This window comes from Solanum stenotomum, chromosome 10, assembly GCF_019186545.1.
Source record: "Solanum stenotomum isolate F172 chromosome 10, ASM1918654v1, whole genome shotgun sequence".
Lineage (NCBI taxonomy): Eukaryota > Viridiplantae > Streptophyta > Magnoliopsida > Solanales > Solanaceae > Solanum > Solanum stenotomum.
Window position 1 is genome coordinate 43,795,560 of NC_064291.1, and position 21,069 is coordinate 43,816,628.

At 31.1% G+C, this 21,069-nt stretch overlaps 1 protein-coding gene and 1 long non-coding RNA gene across 4 annotated transcripts; one reads left to right on the top strand and one right to left on the bottom strand.

Annotated features, from left to right (window-relative positions):
* Positions 1-6,028: 6,028 nt before the first annotated feature.
* LOC125842231 (uncharacterized) lies at positions 6,029-8,404 on the top strand. Of its 3 annotated transcripts, none has more exons than XR_007443889.1 (4): positions 6,029-7,080; positions 7,186-7,311; positions 7,394-7,691; positions 8,304-8,404. It is a non-coding gene; the product is annotated as an uncharacterized LOC125842231 (long non-coding RNA). The 3 variants fall into 3 exon arrangements; XR_007443888.1 differs by having other exon boundaries at positions 6,029-6,814; positions 6,900-7,080; positions 7,186-7,691; XR_007443887.1 differs by having other exon boundaries at positions 7,186-7,691.
* A 3,933-nt stretch (positions 8,405-12,337) lies between these two features.
* Positions 12,338-18,799, bottom strand: LOC125842234 (disease resistance protein Roq1-like). The gene is made up of 5 exons (XM_049521491.1): positions 17,910-18,799; positions 16,582-17,668; positions 16,187-16,474; positions 13,039-14,475; positions 12,338-12,948 (listed from the first exon to the last, which is right to left on the bottom strand). Exons 1-5 carry the CDS (start codon positions 18,386-18,388, stop codon positions 12,487-12,489), a joined length of 3,753 nt encoding a protein of 1,250 aa, XP_049377448.1. The 5' UTR covers positions 18,389-18,799; the 3' UTR covers positions 12,338-12,486.
* Between the last annotated feature and the right edge of the window lie 2,270 nt (positions 18,800-21,069).

Genomic DNA, 21,069 nt, shown 5'->3' on the forward strand with positions numbered 1-21,069 from the left:
GTTACATTTGTAATCCAAAAAAACATAGAAACTCATTTGATCTAAAAAAATAAAATAAGTAGAAAATATCTAAATTTTTATCTTACTATAATCACAACCATTATAAAGGACTTTTTTTTTTAGTTAAACCAACCATTATATAAAACAGAAAAGCTATTTTGATTTAAAAGTACTTAAAATAAATTAAATTCAAATAAATAAATAAATAACTCTAGTATCATTTTTATGGATTGCTATACATGAGTGTTAAGTAGATAACATTTGTTTAATAGAAGTATTCAACTCAAATACTTATTCTATATGAGTCTTAAAAATAATCGATATGCAAAAAGACACACCATATGAATATTATGAATTAAATTTCTTATAAGCTCTTATAAAATAACTAATTACATGGTTAGACACAGCATATGAATATTATTAATTAAACTTCTCATAAGCTCTTATAAAATAACTAATTAAATGGTTTATAATCTGTTTAGGCAAAGCAATATACGCAATATTGGCTATATATTACTTACAATCCTAGAGTTTGCATTGTACAAAAATCTGCAAAACACAAAAGAATAAAGTTAATTAATAGAACATTTTTAGATTTTTACTAAAAAAAAGTAAAATACCAAGAAATTCTGTCAGATAAATTAATCTCAATTACAAATGTAAATCAGATAAACATAGAAACTCATTCGATTTAAAGAATTTAAGTACACAATATGATAGACAACAACAACAACAACAACATACCCAGTGAAATCCCACTAGGTGGGGGTATGGGGAGGGTAGAGTGTACGCAGACCTTGTCACTACCTCGTGGAGGTAGAGAGGCTGTTTCCGAAAGACCCTCAGCTCAAGTACATCAAATCCAAGTAAAAGGAGAGGAAAACAGTGTATAAAACATAACATCCAATAAGAAAGATAGTATATAATCAACAAAGGAGACAATAATATCAATAAAATAATGTGAGAAGTGAAATGCAGTAAACAACATAAGGCTATAGGTATCACAAACAAGAACTGCAAGTGCAAGGCTAGGACTACTACAAACGCTAACAACCCATACCCTCGCAAGGAAAGACAACACGCTAACCCTACTAGCCTTCGACCTTAATACGCGACCTCCACTCCTTCCTATCTAGAGTCATGTCTTCGGTAATGTGAAGCTGAACCAAGTCATGTCTAATCACCTCTCCCCAATACTTCTTAGGCCTACCTCTACCCCTCCGCGTACCCTCTACAACCAGCCCCTCACACTTCCTCACTGGGGTGTCTGCGCACCGTCTCTTCACATGTCCAAACCATCTCAGTCTCGCTTTCCTCAGCTTGTCCACCACAGAGGCCACTCCCACCTTCTCCCGGATAACTTCATTCCTAATCTTATCACTCCTAGTGTGCCCACACATCCATCTCAACATCCTCATCTCCGCAACATGCATTTTTGGAACATGTGAGTTCTTGACTGGCCAACACTCCGCTCCATTCAACAAGGCCGGTCTAACTACCACTCTGTAGAACTTACCTTTAAGTCTAGGTGGAATTTTCTTATCACACAAGACTCCAGAGGCAAGCCTCCATTTCATCCAAGCAACCCCAATGCGATGTGTGACATCATCATCGATGTCGCCACTTCCTTGAATTACAGACCCAAGATACTTAAAACTTTCTTTCTTAGGAATGATCTGTGTGGCAAGTACAAAATATGATAGAAATAAATCAAATTGAATTAAAGGAACTAAAAAAATTATAATAAGATATTATAGATCTAAAAATATCATCATGATGTGTAGAAGATTTTCACTTTGATAAATATTGTTCTTAATCTTATTCTTATTCTTGGACTTTCACCCCCCAAAAAGATGACTATAAGAAGAATGAAAATAATAATTCAACAAATAACATTACACATTTGAAGATCATGAAGAATAGACCCATTAATTTTTTTGATTGACATTTATTTATGTATATATAGAGAATAGAGATAATGGGTAGAACAATTTTAAGTAACAACTTTAAATTCAAATTCAAAAACAACTACTGTTAATTAAAATAAAATTATGTGGGTATCAATATGAAATAGACCACATGAATTTTTTTTAAATGAGAATGCAAATTTCACTTCTAATAGCCAAGTTGTTCCCTGAGCATGATCACCGTGTTTCTTAAAGAAGTTAAGTGTGTGAAAATATTTTGCAGATTCTCCCATCCCTATTTGAATGTTTCAAACGGTTTGTTGGTTAATGTACATGAGAGATCATGCAAAGAAGAATGGGAGAACAAAATCATGTTTAAATAATTACATATTTATTACTGAATTCTTAAATACCGTTTTTTTTTTCAAATATTTCTTTTTATTCCTAATTTTATGGAGCATTATCTTAAAAATGTAGTGTGACATATTCTTAAATTCAGTTTTACTTAGGATTTTTAATATTTACTTATTTTTACAGATTCTCCTTCAACATATATAGATATATATATATATAGTATATAATTAATTTAAATTTAATTACCCAATTTTCATATTTAATTGTGTTCACATAATTTGATATTCCAATTATGTTATTAATTAACATATCATTTAGTTTAAATATTTACTTTGAAAAAATTGATAACTTCTCTCCAAAAAAGAGTCCTAAACAATTATGTTTTATTTTTGCTATAAAGAATGAGTAGCTATGGAAAGTTATTTTAATTTTTGTTATTTAAATGTATTCATTCCCCGCAAAATAGAGTCCTATACTGCTCAAACTTTCCGCAAAACAAATTCCTAAGTGCTTAAATAATTTGGGTTTTTTTATTTTGCTATAAAAAATAGTGTGGAAAGTTAGTTTAAATATTTAATTAAAAAATTTGATCCTATTACATGTAATTATCAAATATCAATTTGTTTTTTTAAAAAAAACAAATAGGACTTTCAAATAGAATTTCTTCTCAACTATCACCATTAAGGTAAAACGTTAGAATAGCAAACAACATAAATACTAAATTAACTTCATGTTTTTCTAACATTTTCCTCATCCTAGACAATCATGTCGAAAATCAACAAAAACAATGTGAAATTGTCCAAATAAATTCAAAGTGAGTAAAAGATAACCAGTTTACTTAAAAAGAAATTCGTCAAACTGCTTCATGAAATTTATCCTAAAACACTCCTTACAATTTTTTCATCATTTTTCACCTTCGTATTCATAATTCAAAAAATAACTACAATTACATGCAATTATATATAAAAAAAAAATGAAGAAATCAAACTACATCACTATTTTCACTAACAAAATTTACCTTTGTATCAAACTGATATGAATGACACTGCTCAGTTACATCACCAAGAAATCACTTAAACTCAAGTCAGCAACCTCATCATAAAAGAGAATAGTTTTGTAAATAATAGATTTTTATGAAAAAGTGGATTGATAGAATTGTGGGCAGTAGTTTTTTTTTTGGAAGATGTCGTGGTTATTTTTATAGGGATAAGGTTAGTTACTTGTGTTTTGAAATTCAAATTTTAAATTAAAAATAGGAGATATTTTTTATTTTTTATTTTAAATAAAAAAATAAAAAGAATAGAAAAGAGTTATATTAATTGTGGTAACTTTCTAATTTTTTTAAAAAAATCGTTTAAAATATCTATTGGTTTTTTCAAATTTTAAAATTTAAAATTTAAATTTAATCTGTTTTTTAAAATAAAAAAATAAAAAGAATAGAAAAGAGTTATATTAATTATGGTAACTTTCTAATTTTTTTTTTAAAAAAACCGTTTAAAATACCTATTGATTTTTTCAAATTTTACAATTTAAATTTAATAACTAATGCAAATTAAAATTATTTTAAAATTTTAATTTTTAAAACTAAATAATGGAGAATTTTTGTGGTGCTGACATGTGTAACTTTTTCTTCTCCTACTATATATAGATAGATTATTTTTTCTATCCCATTATTTTTATTCTTTATCTAGAGTACATTTCTTGAATAGTCACTTAAATTAATAAAATTACGCAATCTAACATCATTTATTTTGAATTGTATCAATAAAATCACTCAATTTTAATCTCGTCTTCTACAAAATAATTCCAAATTAAGAAGCCACTGTCTACACCAAAAGAAAAAATCTGAGAACTTTTATTTGTTATTGATCAATAACCAGAGAGGAACTATGTTATCTTCGAGGAATAATGGGCTGTTTTTGTTCGACTTAACATAAACGTAGATAATTTCCTAGATTGAAAGGACATATTCATATTTTGCTGCTATACGTTTGTTTAGTTATAGTATGGTAATTTCTTCAAGGTAGCACAGGCATATAATAATGTGATTTTTACGTTATATAATTCTCTATCAAAATAATAATAAATGAAATGTATAAATACTTATTTTTGGAATTGTTATTTAATTTGTGTCCGAAGTTAAATTTTTTACAAATTTAACCACTTTGGGAACAACTTTAGACATATATATGTGCCACTAAAGTTGCAAAAATTTGTGTTAATGGGAGTTTGACAAACTTCAAATATCTTTTATCTACAACATGGTCTTGTGAACCAAAAATTGAACCTTTTCTTCCTTAAAAGTATGATATGATTTGTCGAGGCCAACTTTATTATTAAAGAACTCGTGGTCTTGACAAAGTTTTATAGATGTAAGCTTGCTAAATTTCACGTGTGAGAAAGATTCTTAAATATATCCATGAACATTGCTAGAAAAATAAAATATACTAATATATGAATTTAAAAACATAATTAATTTTTTAAATTCCATTAGACGAAAAAAAAAAAGATTTTTGGTCATTTATAAAACAATAGAATATATATGAGTCATTTTTATAACAAATCGATATTTCAACGGTAAATCACAAAATGGTGCTACCACAAATTAAAAAATTCATTTTGCAAGTGCTAAGAAAAAAAAATGACTCTGCTAATCTCCGCAAAATGTATTAAATTAACCGTTTTAAACCGCTGCTACCTTGACGATGCTACACTTCAAAAAAAAATTCCCTATTTTTTGTTTTGGTTTCTCATTCCAAATCTACTCGCACTTTTCTCTCTCTCATTCGCCAATCTCCAAAACCCGGCGAAGTGCTTCCAATCGGACCATGGAAGCTTGAATTTGGTATTTATCTGTTCATAATATACCTTTCATTTCGGGTTTACTTTTCTGTTTTTCTGCAATTGGCGTTTTCATCTTCACCATTTCTTAGTTTTGTGTAAGCTCCTATGTGTGTGCTTTGAATTGCATGTTGGTTTTTATTTTATTTCGCTGTTGCTTTGGATCTTCTCCGTCGAATTTGGATTTCTCTGTTTATTTGCGGTTTCTTGCTGAATTGGGGCTTCTCATTTATAGTAATGAAGTTTAAGTGATATTTTTGGAAAACGTTACTTTTGAAGCTTTTGAATTTGTGGAACTCGTTCAGTTATCTTCATGTTTGTTTGTGTAGGGTGAGTTTTTGTATGTCTGGAACTCTACAAAGTTTAGTTTTCGTTTGTTATTGGCCAGTATTTTTCGACTGGAACTTTCCACAGAGGAACAATGAGCACGAGCAAGAGCGACGATTCAAAAAGCTGCTGATGTTGAAAACCTCTCAATTTATCAGTTAGTATCATTGAATTCCATACCTGAAAAAAAGAAGTGAAATAAGGATATACTAAGAAAATTATTTAACGGAAGCTCTAAAACGAATGAGCTTTTTGTAAGTCATATACCTACTTTCCTTCTAAGCACCAGAATCACTGCAGCATATATCTCGAGTGTGTAATTTATTGTTTCCTTTTAAACTTCAAGGATATCAATACTTTTGAACCTGAATACATACATACATCGTAATAAATGTGAATCATAACTAGCTTTCCCCAAACTCTGTTATAGACTGGAGTTTAAGAAGGGATTTTAAATCAGTGGATTTAGATCATTGATATACTTATAATTGTAAGATGTAAATTTATTTATTTTATTTGTTTAAACAAAGAACAGTTGCAGTTGAACACAAGAGCAGTGAGGCTGTATTTATAATTCAGCAATGATAAGTGATATTTTTAGAGATGCTAGTAACATTGAAATCATTGTTCTGCGCTTTACTTCTTTAAGGACTATGTGCTTTACTGCAGAACCTCTGATCTTATGAAATGAGGGGTTTGACTTTCTCTTTCATCACAATTTTAGAGCTTTTGGAGATGATAGAACAATTTGTACCATTATTGTGATGATGACAATTAAGCTTGGTTTGGATTTGATTTGAAACCACATGAATGTTTCCACACCTCCTGTTACTGAGATTCTCATTTGATGAACCAAATTTTTCTTGCTGATAAAAGTTATTCTGAAGCTATTTAGGTTTGTGATTGTATAAAATCAGATTCAAACCAATGAGGAAACTATTAGTAGTATTTAATTTAGAAGTTGGGGGTATTTGATCATATATGCTTCACAAAATTTATACTCACATGGGGTGTATAAAGAAGAATTGCAATGGAAGTTCAAGAAGAAAGAAAAATTGAATTCATAGAGCAGGTAGGGGAAGCACTTGATGTGTGTGGTTCTGTTTCTTGTCTAGGTAGAGAGGATGGGTAACATTAGAAACTACATTTCCTTAATATTCACCTTGAATATCGGTTATCTATTGTTAAGTAGAACTCATGGACATATTGATATTATTGTTAAATTCTTTGGTTAATTGTGAAAAACAGAAGAGTACTTGTGCTTTCATTTGGGATTTTTTTACCATGTCGCTTGGTTTTAGTATCAAAACAAGGTATTCGTGTCTTTCAGCATGAAAAGTGAACAAGCACAGCTTCCACTACCAAGTATTCTTTTTCAACGAGAGGTAACATCTAACAAATAGTTGTTAAAAGAAATTTCAGCATCTTTAAAATTTGTTTCAATTTTTTCCCAACGGTTTATATGGTTAGGTTGAGTTTTTTATTCTCATTGAAAGGTTTATGACACACGAAATAGAAGTTTTGTTCAGAGAGGGGTGATTTTGGAGCTCGAGTTACTGATTTTGTTGCTGCAAAGGCGGTTGATGTCAATGCCGAGGAAACAAGTCCATGTCTGTCATTAATGCAGGGTCTTGTAGTTACGCTGCTCCAGGTTAGTGTATTAATTTTTTCACTTTCACTACAAAAAGAAGTGTTAATTTTTCAATTTTTTCACTATCTCAAATCAGCCATTGTTCTGACTGCCCACCCTTTATAGGATAACAGTCTACACTTACGGAATTATCAAAGTGAATTATGGGCAAGATGCATGCAAGGTTGGTGATGAAGGTGGATTCACTCCAAATGTCCAGGATAACATGGAAGAGCTAGTTACACTGGCAAGGTCACTTTCTTTTTGGCCTTGCAGTTTATTACACTATTTTATTTTCGAAAGATATGACTTTCTCATTGAAAAATTGGTGTAGATTAAAATTGATATGGATGTAGCAGCATCCGAGTTCTTGACTAAGAATGCCAATATGATCTTAATTTTAAGAAACAACCAAATGATGGAACACATGTATTTGATACTCAGAGCCTTTGTGAACTTTATAAGGAGTTCAATGATTTTGCTATTGTATCTAGTGAAGATCCATTAGACCAAGATGATAGGAGTTCATGGGCAGCACTACGATCTTCAGTTGATATTTAACATGTTGGTGACTAATCCAAGAGAATTGCGAAGCAATTCAGAAAAAGATATGCAATGCATTGTTTTTTTAGGTAAGGGCTTTTGCCTTTAAGCAACATACAAATTTTTGTAGCTAAGTTGTCAAGTTTCATCTTTGGCTTATTTCTGTTTTAAAATGCTGTGTTTCTCGAAGTTCAAAAACTTAATGCACGTGAATTAAAGAAGCAAAGTGAAGTAATATTAATTGTCTGGCTTTGAGTTGATCGATATTTATAAGCAAAGTAGCCGCAAATACATTGAGAGGAAGAGCCTTAAAATGGTGGTGCATCACTTTGGAATTTCCAAGTCTTTCCTGCTAGAAGGACTCCTTAGAGTATTTAACTAGTACGGGTGTGACTTCACTTCAGTGCTCACATGCACTTTGTTCCACGTATAGTTTAATAAATGTTGAATTTACTAGGAGTGGACAAATTAACATATTTCTCTATATTGTTGTTTGCTTTAGAGACTGAAGTTGTTCTGGAATTGCTAGATAGAACCTTGTTGTTCTGGAATTACTATGTAGAACCTTGAATTTTAAAATTTGATGTTAAGTTGAGGTTCAAGTGGAGTTTTTGAGGTGTGTGGAGAGAAAACACTATGACATGATCTCTGATCTATTTTATAGGACATGATCTCTAATATGAGTATTACATGTCCTGCAGAAGGTAATAGGAATCTTGTCTCATACTTGATGATGACGAGTCTTATATTGAAGAAGGCCATAGGATAAGTCTTAACTTGTTAGTATCTTTGTTTTATACCATGTTATCCTATTCTTGTTTGTTTATTTAAGGGTAACATAACATTTTCTTTAGGCTTGCACCAGGAACTTAAGTTGGTTAACATGCCTCATATTTTTTGTCCTTGTATTTTTTGATGCACGTCTTTCCAGAAGAAAATAGTGTGTATGCCAAGCTATTGAAGTCATTTTGTCTGAAAGCTAGTAACTCAGATGTTTGTATGTGTTATTAATCTTCCCTCATAGACAAAATAGGGATGGTGCATTTCCCGATCTTCCAAGTTGGGGTGTTGCATATACTCATCTATAAATTCACCAGTCTGATTTTCTTATAGAAAGTTCACTTAGAGAAGGGTAGCCTAGTTTCTGTGCAGTTATATTTTTTTTGTAAGTGCAGACAAACGCAAAATGAGTACAAATTGAAAAATCTTGTTTAAGTACTCAACCATTGAAGTGACAACTTTAACAGAAGGATTAGCAAGAATGGAGTGAATCTACAAGACTTGTAGAATGTGTTATGTTTCTGAACTTTTATAGAAACTATCTTTTTTGTCAAAACCCTAGATATTTGAGTACTTCTAATATAGTATCTTGGAAACCAACTAAACAATATAACAGTACAGTAGTACATTACAGTTTTTCAGCTAGGGGGCTACATGCATGAGTATATTCAGTTAGCTTCAGTGAAGTGTGTGCTATTGCAAAGCACCTTTAGTGCAGTTGACTGCAAACTTCTCTAGCAAATTACGTAATGCAAAAGCTCAGACCTAATTTGAAGTTGTTAAGCAATGTGTACTACAAATTGACGTTGAAGACGAGAATACTCCTTGAACTGCAATATGCAGAAACTGAAACGTAAATTTTGTTTTAGTTTCCTTTTCGGTGAATTCAGTAGGAATTGAAACAGAATCGGAAAATGTCACTGAATATGATTACGACTCAGAGACTCGAGTGCAACCTCATTCTCACGAGCCCCAATGACCAACGGGCAGTTAGCAGCTGTGGAGTCTTCATTTCACAAGCACATTAAACTCTGAAGTATTCCCAACAGATTAATAGATGCTTGGGAAGGAGCTGAAGTGTTGCTCCTAAAGCCAGATTAACAAGGAAGGCTGTTATTATGTTCTTTTGGTTTAAAGAAAGTCTACTGTAAATTTGATGACACTTCATGATTTAATTAAATCTTTGTATTTTTTAATTATGAAATATCTTATTGATTTAATTATGATTATAAATGTATTGGTTTAATTACTTGATTAACCTGAAGATTAGCTGTAGCTTTACTATATAAACTACAACCTCTGCCAAAATTGAATACTAAAATGAAGCACTAAAATTTTATAAAAATAATTGGCGTAGTATCAACCCTAACGAAACAAAATAGAATTATTTGTTGAAAATTCGAAAGTTAAAATCGTGCTATTCAACTACTGCAAAGGGAGCGGGGGCCATTTTAAAACTGCAACAAACGGCATACTAGTCTCTGAAATCGTTGTAATAATTGGGGGTTTACCTAATTTGTAAATTTAACACAATGGTGGTTTGCGATTGTTTTCGAACTTTTTCAATAACACACATTTATTTTAAGTTTTTCAACAATCGTGAGCTGAGTAGTGAATAGTCTTTCCGAAGTTAATTAATATCGGCTATAAATAAATTAAAGAAAAATGGGTACATATTAAATTTCGTGCCAAATAGGGGGCACGCGTTAAGTTGTAAATAATACTCCCTCTGTCCCTAATTACTTGTCCATTTTTTCTCTTTTAGTTGTTCCTAATTACTTGTCCATTTTGCCAAATTAAGAAAGGACAATTTTTTTTACCTTTATACTCTCAATTAATTACTTTGAAAATGATAGAACTTCTTGAAAATCTTAATTTTTTAATTCATCCACTTCATAATTAATAGGGGTAAAATGGTAAACTCACTATGTCAATTATTGTTTTCTTAATAGGTGTGTCAATACAAAAGTGGACAAGTGATTAGGGACAGAGGGAGTAACAATTAGAAAATATGTTTTTGATATATTGACTAGCGGTTATAATTATTTTTGATCCAGTGATCAAATATGTTAAAAGTCCTATGATATGCTACGGAGTAATATATAATGTTTCCTTATTTTTTTCATATATATTTGATCAGACAAATTTTTGGAGAACATTTTCTCTCAGAATATAAGTTGCTTAAAAATAAGGAAAATGCTTTTCTTAAGTGTCTGTGTAGAAAGCCACTGGTAGTTGAAATTGATATAATTACTAGGGTAGTAATTATCAGTCTAGTAATTATACAACCTAATTTATTTGTCATAGTGTAATTACAAATGTATTGTTTAATTGCACAAGTGTAGTCATAAGATTATATTAAGTTTTTAAAATGAAAAATGATCATCTAAAACTAAAAATCTATATTAAACAAATAAAAGTTTTTATGACCAAGGCATCCAAAAGATGCTTTAGTAATTGAATCAACATGGGAGGGCGATAAACTTCAACCCTCCCCATATAACTTAACTCATTTACATGTTGATTCAACTACTAAACATCTTCTCTAGTAGAAAGCATCCAAAAAATATTACTTTTATTATATAACTAGTTATTAGTATGCATACGGTTTATATCTTTGTATGAAAAGTGAGTATTTATTATATAGCTTGGCAATAATTGTTATAAGTTAATGTAAGGTTAACCATTTGATGCAATACAATACATTTGTTCTTGTTCTCAAAAATCTCATTACTATATAATAAGTTTCAAATAATTTACTTCAAAGTTTTAAAATATAAGACAAAGTTCTATTTTCATTTAATCAAAAGCTTATAAATTTGAAAATAAAATTTATTATTTCCTAATGTCATGATTGTGTAAGGAATTAATTAATTTTTAAATTTTAATTGTAACTTTGTAATACACATAGTAATAATTTTTTAGTGGATATAAGAATATTTTTGTGAAGAATTAAATTAATTAGAACTGAAGATGGTGAAATAAAAATTTGATATTATAGAAAAGAGATTTAATACATTCTTAAGTCACTTTAAAGGAAACGAAAATTATATTTTTTTTGTATTAAAAAAACTTTAAAATGATATTTTATTGTATATAATATAGAGTCTACAAATTATCACAAACTAGAGTACTTTACCTTTTTTCATTATTCCAAGCCTCTGTAGAAAACTTGTTATCATCTTTCTAATTCATGACATATCATTGTACCCTTTTGCAGTATTGCAGTGACAAATTAAACAAATGAGCGGCAAATTGGGGACAAATATAAGTTTTCCCCATTTTTAACTTAATCATAACTTTCTGTAAATGATATAAATTTGTTGCCCTACCTGAGGAATTGTCCAGAAATTGAAGAAAAAATTCGTAATAATTTAGAAGAAAAAGCAGAAAAGAAAGACTGACCTGGGAGAACCACATCCAAAAGCTAACTATTGATTGAGGTATATAAGAGCCTGTTTGGATTCAGAATAGTTTTAAAGTGTTTATGTAAATTTAAAAAGAATTTATAGGCTTCAATCTGCTTATTGAGCTACGGAAGTTTTCTCAACTCACAATGGAGCATCTGGTTTTTATATTTACATTATATATATACAAATTCTATGGAACAATATCACCGTATACTTGGGAGTCAATTAACAACAAACACATCATAAACAGAAATACTACTTCTACTTTTTATGGCTAAACAGATCTTATATCAGCTTCACAAATGACATACTAAAATCTCATACCCCTTCCAACAGGACTCAATTATTTTTAATAGCATTAATTTTCAAATTAAAAATGTCTCTCCCAATCCAAATTACCTTTTACATATAAAGGGATCTTAGGAAGATGGTGTGTACGCAACTTTATCCTTACCTAGTAAAGGTAGAAAAGTTGTTTCCCACTCAAACGCCAACATTATAAATAAAAATTTCATCCATCTATCATCGATACAAATTCCTGTTATATAATTAATTTTCATTTGAGAAGGGTACATACAAATTGTACCAACAATGTAGAACATACACTTCCCATACCATTTTATGATACATGTTTGGTTGAATACAAAATTTAAGAAAGACAGAAAAATATTTGAAATTTGTGATGTAAAACAAGTCATAAACAGACCTTTGCATCACTCATTGCTTCCTTTTCATACTCCAGGCGAATTCCCCAGCATAGTTCTTCCTCCCTGTACACTTCAGATACCTCCAACATGTAATAATCATTTGGGTTCTTCCCTTCTTTATTGTCAGAAGCATGCCACAATGTTTCAAATGGTATGTAGGCACAACAAATGAAAGGATACTCGAACCTCGAATATTCAGGGATGTAGTTATACTCCAAGGAATATTTTCTTTCAGGGTCAGACTTGCAGACCAATGTAGCCTCTAATCTTGTGTCCAGTTTAGTAGGACCGTAACTTATCCAAAAACCCATGAATTTATCAGTATACCAAGATGGGTTCAGCTCAATTGAGATCTCATTTTGATTTTTAAACCGATCATAATCGAACAACTCTGGAATTCTGACTCCGGGAAAAGAAATGATAAAACAAGCCCTTTGGTGGAAGTCACACTGCATGCAATAGAAATTATTATTACTACTAGAAATCAATTCGACGAGAATATATATTCAACATTATATATGTGTGGGATAGATAAAAACCTGGATGCATGTCCTGAGAAAATGCTGTAGGAACACATTAACTTGTTCACTAGAGACAGTTCCATAGTCGGATATTGCGAGCCTACACAGCTTAAGACAACAAATTATGAGATTTTTGCTGCTCTTCAAGGCTAGATGATAATCAGCAAATAGCTCCCTTAAATTTGGGGGTAGCTCTCCTGGCAGTTCATTAAGATTCTGACAGAATTGTACGTTCAGATGCTGAAGGTGTAAGAGTCCTTTGAAGCTTTTTGGTAAACAAGAAATATTGCTTCCACTTGCATTCAAATTTTCCAAAGAGTGCAAAGATCCTAAATCCTCAGGAAGTCCACTCAATATGTTGTGATTATTAAGATCAAGTGATGTCAAGGAGGATAAACCTGATACTTGATTCAAGACAAAACTTGAGGAATGTGGAAATTGTTGTTCATGTGAGAATCGTAACTTCCACAGTTTGCCAAGCTTAGTGATGGAGGGAGGTGGTTGGGAGATTGCAGTTTCGCTCGCATCAAGTATATGCAAATCTTGCAAATCACCAATGTTTTCTGGAAGCATCTCTAGCTTTTTGCACCCGTCGAGGTAAAGACATTGAAGTTTCATCAAATTGCAGAGGCTGTCTGGTAGACTTAGAAGGTCTTCACAACCTGACAGATAGAGATATTCGAGGCCTCTTAGATGCCCAATGGATGAAGGCACTTCTCTTATCCCAGTAGAATTCAGAGTCAGCTGTGTCAAGTAATGCATATCTCCGTCGATTTCTGGAAATGTATCTAATTTTGGGGAATTAGATATCTTGAGCTTTTGAAGGGATTTCATCTGAATCGAGCTTGGAAGCTTCTTTAAGTTCTCACATCCATCTATCTCTAACAAACAGAGCTTCTTTTGAACTCCAAGAGATATGGGGAGATTTACCAATCCAGAACATCGGTATATACCAAGACATCCCAATTGCTGTGATTCAAAGAGGCTGTTTGGCAGTGTTGCAACTTTATTGCAACCTGAAATACTGAGATTTCTAAGATTTTGACTGGTGTCCGGAATACTTTCAAGAACTTCACACTCAGTCAATTGCAAATTTCTAAGGCTGCTGAAAGATGGAGGTAAGCTTCTTATCCACGGGGAGTTTACATAGAGTATTGATAAGCGCGGCATATCTCCACAGATTTCTGGAAATTCTTCTAAGCTTGTGCATTCAATGAGATTGAGAGTCTCAAGAGATTCCACGCAGACAAATTTTGGAAGCTTCTTAAGTTTGCGACAACCTTCCAAACTCAAATAAGTAAGCAGTCTGCAATGTCCAAAAGAGGGATGGACCTCTTCCAAATTCACACACCCGTGTAAATTTAGTGTCTCCAAGTTTGGCACATCACCAAAATTAGGGGTTTTTCTTAACTCACAGCTGTTCATGAGATCCAAATGCTTCAAGTTGCTCAATTTCTGTTTCCAAAAAAAAAAAAACAGTGAGCCTAAGTCGTACTCCTAATAGAAATATTTTGTAGGAAAAAAAACAAAGAGAAGATAAGGTTGTTATGATCATTAAAGGCGGTAGCCAATCCGGAAAAGAACTTTTAAGATACATAATTGTCTTAAAATCCAAATATATATTTCTTTTCTTTTAATTTCATAATGAAAATAAAACCTCTTTAATATCGTAACTTTTTATAAATTTTATTTTTTAAAACATTGGAAAATTAAAAATATTTATGGGCCTATGCCGTGAAGGGAGTCCCCCGGACTTGAAAGTTCTTTATGATTTTTCAATGTTCATAACCATGATATCCGGGTCAAGGTTCATTTAACATAAGTACAAATATTTAGTAAAGATGAATTACCAAAACAAGTATATAGCGTATAAGTTCTTTTGCATGCTTCACAGTAGATCTGTTTATTATATTTTCTTCAGCAAACAAAATTTCTTGATCCTTCTTTGATTCACAATTTATTTAACTCAAACAGGACATGCAACAATTTTTAAGGTTGGGACCGGATATAACTTGTACAAAAAAGCTATTTTTGCACCGGTATTTAAAAGTTGTTTCTTATTTTGACAACATTTCAGAAGTAGCTTTTTAACGTGGTGAAAGTTTCGGACTAAAAGCCCTTAGTTGAGCGGCAAAGATGGTAAAGCGAGAGACAATTGTGACATGAAAGTCATGAAAAATTGATAGAATTTCACACTATATTCTCCCTGACTATCTAGTTGGATAACTTCTTTATAAGATTGTCATGGTTTCTAGTTATTACTCATGGCAACTCATTTGAACATATTTCATTTACTCTATTGGATTGTCATGATTATGAGCTCACTCATGGTACCTCATATAAACTTATTCCATTTATTCTAGGATTATCATGATTTTCAGTTCACTTGTGATACCCCATTTAAACGTATTCCATTTACTCTAACGAATTGTCATGATTTTTAGTTTTCACTATAGTACCGCATACAAAATTGTTCCATAACTCTACTAGATTATCATGATTTCTAGTTTTCACTCATGGTACCTCATAAAAAACATATCAAAGTATACTTATAAAACTGCAAATTATCCACAATACATTGAAAAATATATCAAAAGCTGTAACAACATGCATCAACTATTGTTTCTACGAAACACAACAACATAAATGCCCAATATTTGTAGCTAGTACCAATATGTACTAAGCAAATTGAGCAAAGACACATAACTTTGTATCACATTATCATGAAAAGCATAGGGACTGCCAGATTGGGCTTATCAACGGGAAAATGTCAATTGTCTTGCATAATAAAAAAAGGGAGCCTATTTTTACAACAAAATAAAACACTGGGACAGTATTTAAAGATGAGCCACAAGGAGGGACATTGGATTTCCATTCCACCTAAATAATTTGAAGATTTAATCGGGAAAAGAAAGATAAAAGTATGAGCTGCTGGAGAGATGATGCGTTTGATTTAAGTCTCTGTACATTGGATTTGCAAGTTTTAAGTTTTCACTTTTCAAGTGAGGGCATAATAAATTAAAAACATTTATGTTAATTGTGTATATCAAAGCAATTATTTTGTGTAGCCTTTCAATCTTGAAGTGATTAATTCATGAGCATTAAACCTATCAAACAAAAAAAAACTGCAATTTTGTTGTATTAGAGAAAGAGATAGAGAGTATACCTTTGATATTGGCCAAAGTTCAACAAGCCAACTTCTATGTAAACAAAGCACCACGAGCTGTGAAGGTTCAAAGCTCTCTGGCAATGAAATTGAAGGATACCCCGGCCAATCAATAAGCCGCAAGCTGGAGGGAAAATAAGTGATAGCGCAGTTCGAGCTAAAAGTTCCATCACCAACTATGAGTATTTTTAAGCTTTGCATCCTCTTGAAAATATTGCTATTATTGAGAAAATCATCTTCAAAATAGTAATCTTTTGGGATACATAGGCTTTCCACCTTTTCTGTTATCTGTAAAGAATGAAACATATATTTAATTGCTAACAAATAAAAATGAAAAAAAAAAAAAACAGAACTAAGAGCTTATGAAATTATTAATAACACTAAATATTGCTTACCAACTTTCCTTTAAAAAGGTCACAAATCTCCTCGGGAAGCCATATTCTGCTGTTATCGTACTCTTCCCGTATGACATTTTCACCCATTTCTCTTATCATATTATGCATCACGATACTGTTACTTATGTTGATGGATAACAGAGATTTTTCAATAAGGTAATCTATTAGAAAATCCTGACCCACGTCTCTGAGCACTAGTTCCGCACAAAGATGAAAATCATATCTAGTCAAGCATGCAATATCCAGAAATACAATATCTAGAAATAACTCCTTCTCATCTTTGTCCAGACCATCAAAACTAAGCCTAAGCTTTCCTAGAATATCCTTGTGAGGGATTCTCTTCAGCCGATCAATTATGTGTCTCCAGTGCTTTTTGTCTCGTCCGTAAAATGAAGAACCCAAAACTTTAAGAGCTAAAGGGAGTCCACCAGCATGGTTCACCACTTGTCTTGAAAGTTCCATACAATCTTCTTTTGGTGATTTTTCTCTAAAAGCATGCCTACTGAACAATTCAAGTGCTTCATCCTCCGATAATAGTTGGACTTCATACACGTTATCCCCAACGTGACTGATTAACAAGTGCTTGTCTCTTGCCGTTAAAATAATTTTGCTACCCCTACCAAACCACTCTGTCCCTCCAACTAAAAATTTCCACTGTTCTTGATGGTTTACATCATCGAGGATGAACAGAACTTTCTTCCAGCGAAGCATATTCTTTAAAATATTCATCCCTTCATGCTCACTAGTTAGAGTCAATTTTTCACCCAAGAGCTTGCAAATGACGACTTCTTGTAGCCATGTTAGTCCATTTTTCTGATGAAGTTTTCCAACATCACCAAGAAAACAATCAGCTTCAAATTGATGGCGGTATCTTTGATGTAGACTATTTGCAATTTCTGTCTTGCCGATGCCGCCCATACCCCAAATTCCGATAGAGCGAACATCATTTGATTCCATATCTAATAATGAGGTTACTTTCTCAACCTGAGATTTTATACCCACTAAACTTTCCGGGAAAGGTGAAATAATTTGAAGTGATTTGGGAAATATGTCATCAACTAACTTCTTGATGCACTCAGCCTCATCCCTACATTACAGTNCCCCCCCCCCCCCCCCCCCCCCCCCGGTGTCATATGGTAGCTTAAATCAACTATTATGAATTATAACATTTTAAAATCTAATTACATCATCAAACAACCATATAGCTAAAAGTTTGGTCCTTTTTTGGGTAAAAGTATAGATGATGATTGTGTGGAATTATAGCTAGAAGTTTGGTCCTTTTTCCTCTTGATAAAGAGAAACCCGAAGAAAAGAAGAAGAACGCTTACTTGAAATTTTGTAAATGATACCCCGATATTTTCCCAGCCTCTGCAAATGCACCCATCCATCTCTGAACCTTCTCCTTATCATCTTTGCATTTTTCCTCATGTTGTAAAAATGAATCAGCAAAAGGGGGATGTTGATGGCGCACATCTGATGGACTCACATCATAGAAGACTGGAATCACAATGTGCTCCAATTCCTTTTTACACTTTATGATGTGTGCAAGCTCCTCTAAACACCATTTTGATGATGCATAGCTTTTGGAAAATATCACTATAGCAAATTTAGACTCTTGTATGGCTTTCAAAAGTTCATCAGAAATTGATTTTCCCGTTTCTAGTCGCTCATCATCTTTAAAAGTGCGGATTCCTCTTTGTTCCAAAGCATTATAGAGATGACTCACAAAGTTTCTACGTGTATCTTCACCTCTAAAACTCAAAAAGACATCGTACTTGCAAATTTTGGAAGAAGAGGCATGAGACATTGTTGAAGAATATTGCTAAAGACTAACAGGCAACTTCTCAGCTTTAGGTATATGATGAGAAAATATATCAGTTTTGCTGCTTAATAAAGATAAATATTTCTCAGCTATGTAAATGCATAATTTGGTCAAAAAGAGTGAAACATGGGAGTTGACCAACCTGGTCAAAAAGAAAGAAAAGACAAAGACAAATTTCCAGTTTAATATTAAAGAACAAGACTTCACCATTTTCACTATTCCTAGTCTTTATGAGGAACTTCTTATCATCTTCCTATTTCAACTCATAAAATGTTTAACTTTTTCATTATTGTGAGAAATTAGAGAGTATAAAAACAGACAAGAAGACTTGCACCAAAAAAAGGCAAAAGAAAAAACTAAAGTCATTACATTTTTACTCTAAAGACTTGACCTTTTTCATTATTCCAAACCTCTGTAGGAAACTTGTTATGATCTTCCTAATTCATGACATATAATTGTACCCTTTTTCAGTATTGCTCTGACAAATTAAACAAATGAGCAGTAAATTGATACCTTTCTGTAAATTGATATAAAATCGTTGCCCTACCTGAGAAATTGAACAAAAAAAATCGTAACAATTTAGAAAAAAACACACAAAAAGCAGAAAAGAAAGACTAACCTCATCAAAGATATAAGCAGAAAAAGAAGAGAACCACACTCTTAACTATTGAGCTGATTGTTAAGTGCTGAAGGCAAAATAATTTTTTAAGCCCCCAAAAGAGAAAATGGGTCTGATATTGTTTTTAAAAATTAATGTACATAGTTTTCGAAAAATAGTGACGTAGTTTAAATATGGAGGTAATTCACTATTCTCTTCGTTTCAAATACTCGTCATATTTCGATTCTTTAAAGTTTATTTGACTAATATTTGAAATTAAATTAAATTTAAATAAATTAATATTTAAATTTAAAACATAAAAATTCAAAACCTATATAAAAGTACTATTTAAATGAAAAAAATACACTTCTAAAAGGTTAGTCAAAATGCATTTTAAATAATTTTAAAATTATTTATTATTCTGATTTTTTTAGGTAATTTTCATATACGTAAATTTATTATTATTATTATTATTATTATTATAGATTTTATGTCAAAATTTATTTAAAATTAACTCTCCAAATTCAAGAGGTGCCATATAAATTAGAACCAAAGCGATATTATTTGTAAAAATATGAAAGGATNTTAGTCAAAATGCATTTTAAATAATTTTAAAATTATTTATTATTCTGATTTTTTTAGGTAGTTTTCATATACGTAAATTTATTATTATTATTATTATTATTATTATTATTATTATTATGTCAAAATTTATTTAAAATTAACTCTTTGAATTCAAGAGGTGCCACATAAATTAGAACCAAAGCGATATTATTTGTAAAAATATGAAAGGATTAAGGACCTAAAGCAGCACTTAATGAAAAGACAAACATCATAAAAAATTAGATAATTACACTAAGCACACATGTTAATATCCAAATCTTTACTCACTCCTTCTATTTATTTTTACTTATCTAGTATTGACTTGTCACACTTCTTAATTCTTAAGAAATAATAAATAGAATCATAATTTTACTTAATAAATTAAATATTTTGAAAAATATATTGAGAAATGACAATAATTAATAAATGATAATTAAATTATGAACTAAAAGTGATAAATTTAGATAAATAAAAATAAATATATATATTTTTAATGTAGTGAACAAGTAAAAATTGACGGAAGAAATAAATGAAATGTAAATCTAAAATGGAAGGAATTAGAGAAGTATTGGACAGCTATCAAATGTCTAGATATTAAATAAAAAAAAAAAAGGAGAAGCCTAAACATGAAAACTCAAAACTACCCTTGATTTTGAACTTATTGATAATAAAATATACATGTTGATACCAACAACTTAACCCACACTTCAATACAAGTAGAAATATAAGGTTTTATTTTATTTTTTTTAGATTTTAGTTTGAATTATTCAAATGAGTGAAAAAAATAGGTTAAGTTTTTATCTCTAGTTAATTAGTACATATACCTACCCCATAGGCTATATATATATATATATATAGCCTACCCCATAGTTAATTATCATTAGTTTGTTCTTTTCTTCTTTTTATCACGGTTTTATTTATTATTTTAAACTCAATTTTTCTAAATTATTTAATTTTACTTGTCTATGAAAATAAATATTGAATGAAGTAATCTTTAGAAGAATAACTTTATAGCTTTGCATCTATAAAGGGGATAAAGGAGTGAATTTTGAAGAAAAAAATACATGAATTCTGTTTGTTGTTATCTTATAGTTTAAGAGTTTTTCACTTTAGGGATATTTGTTATTGTCTCATTTCACTACATGTTTATTTAAATCGAAGGATACTAATATTTAAGTACATGTTTTTCCTTCTCTTTTTTTTTTTTTTTGCCAAGAAATTATTTCCTATTAATTTGGATTTGGATTTGTGGGGCATTATTGCCAAGAACTTTCAGCCACAAATGCATGTGTTTGAAAATGTTGTGATACGAAAGTGACCAGCCTCAGTGATTTGCATTATAATCGGTCGAAATCGCTTTTAATACAGTGACTTTTTATAACAAGAGTGTTTGTGATGATTCACTATCTATTTTTAATTCAAATTCAGTAGCAATATTATGGTATTTTTCATAATAGTTGCATAT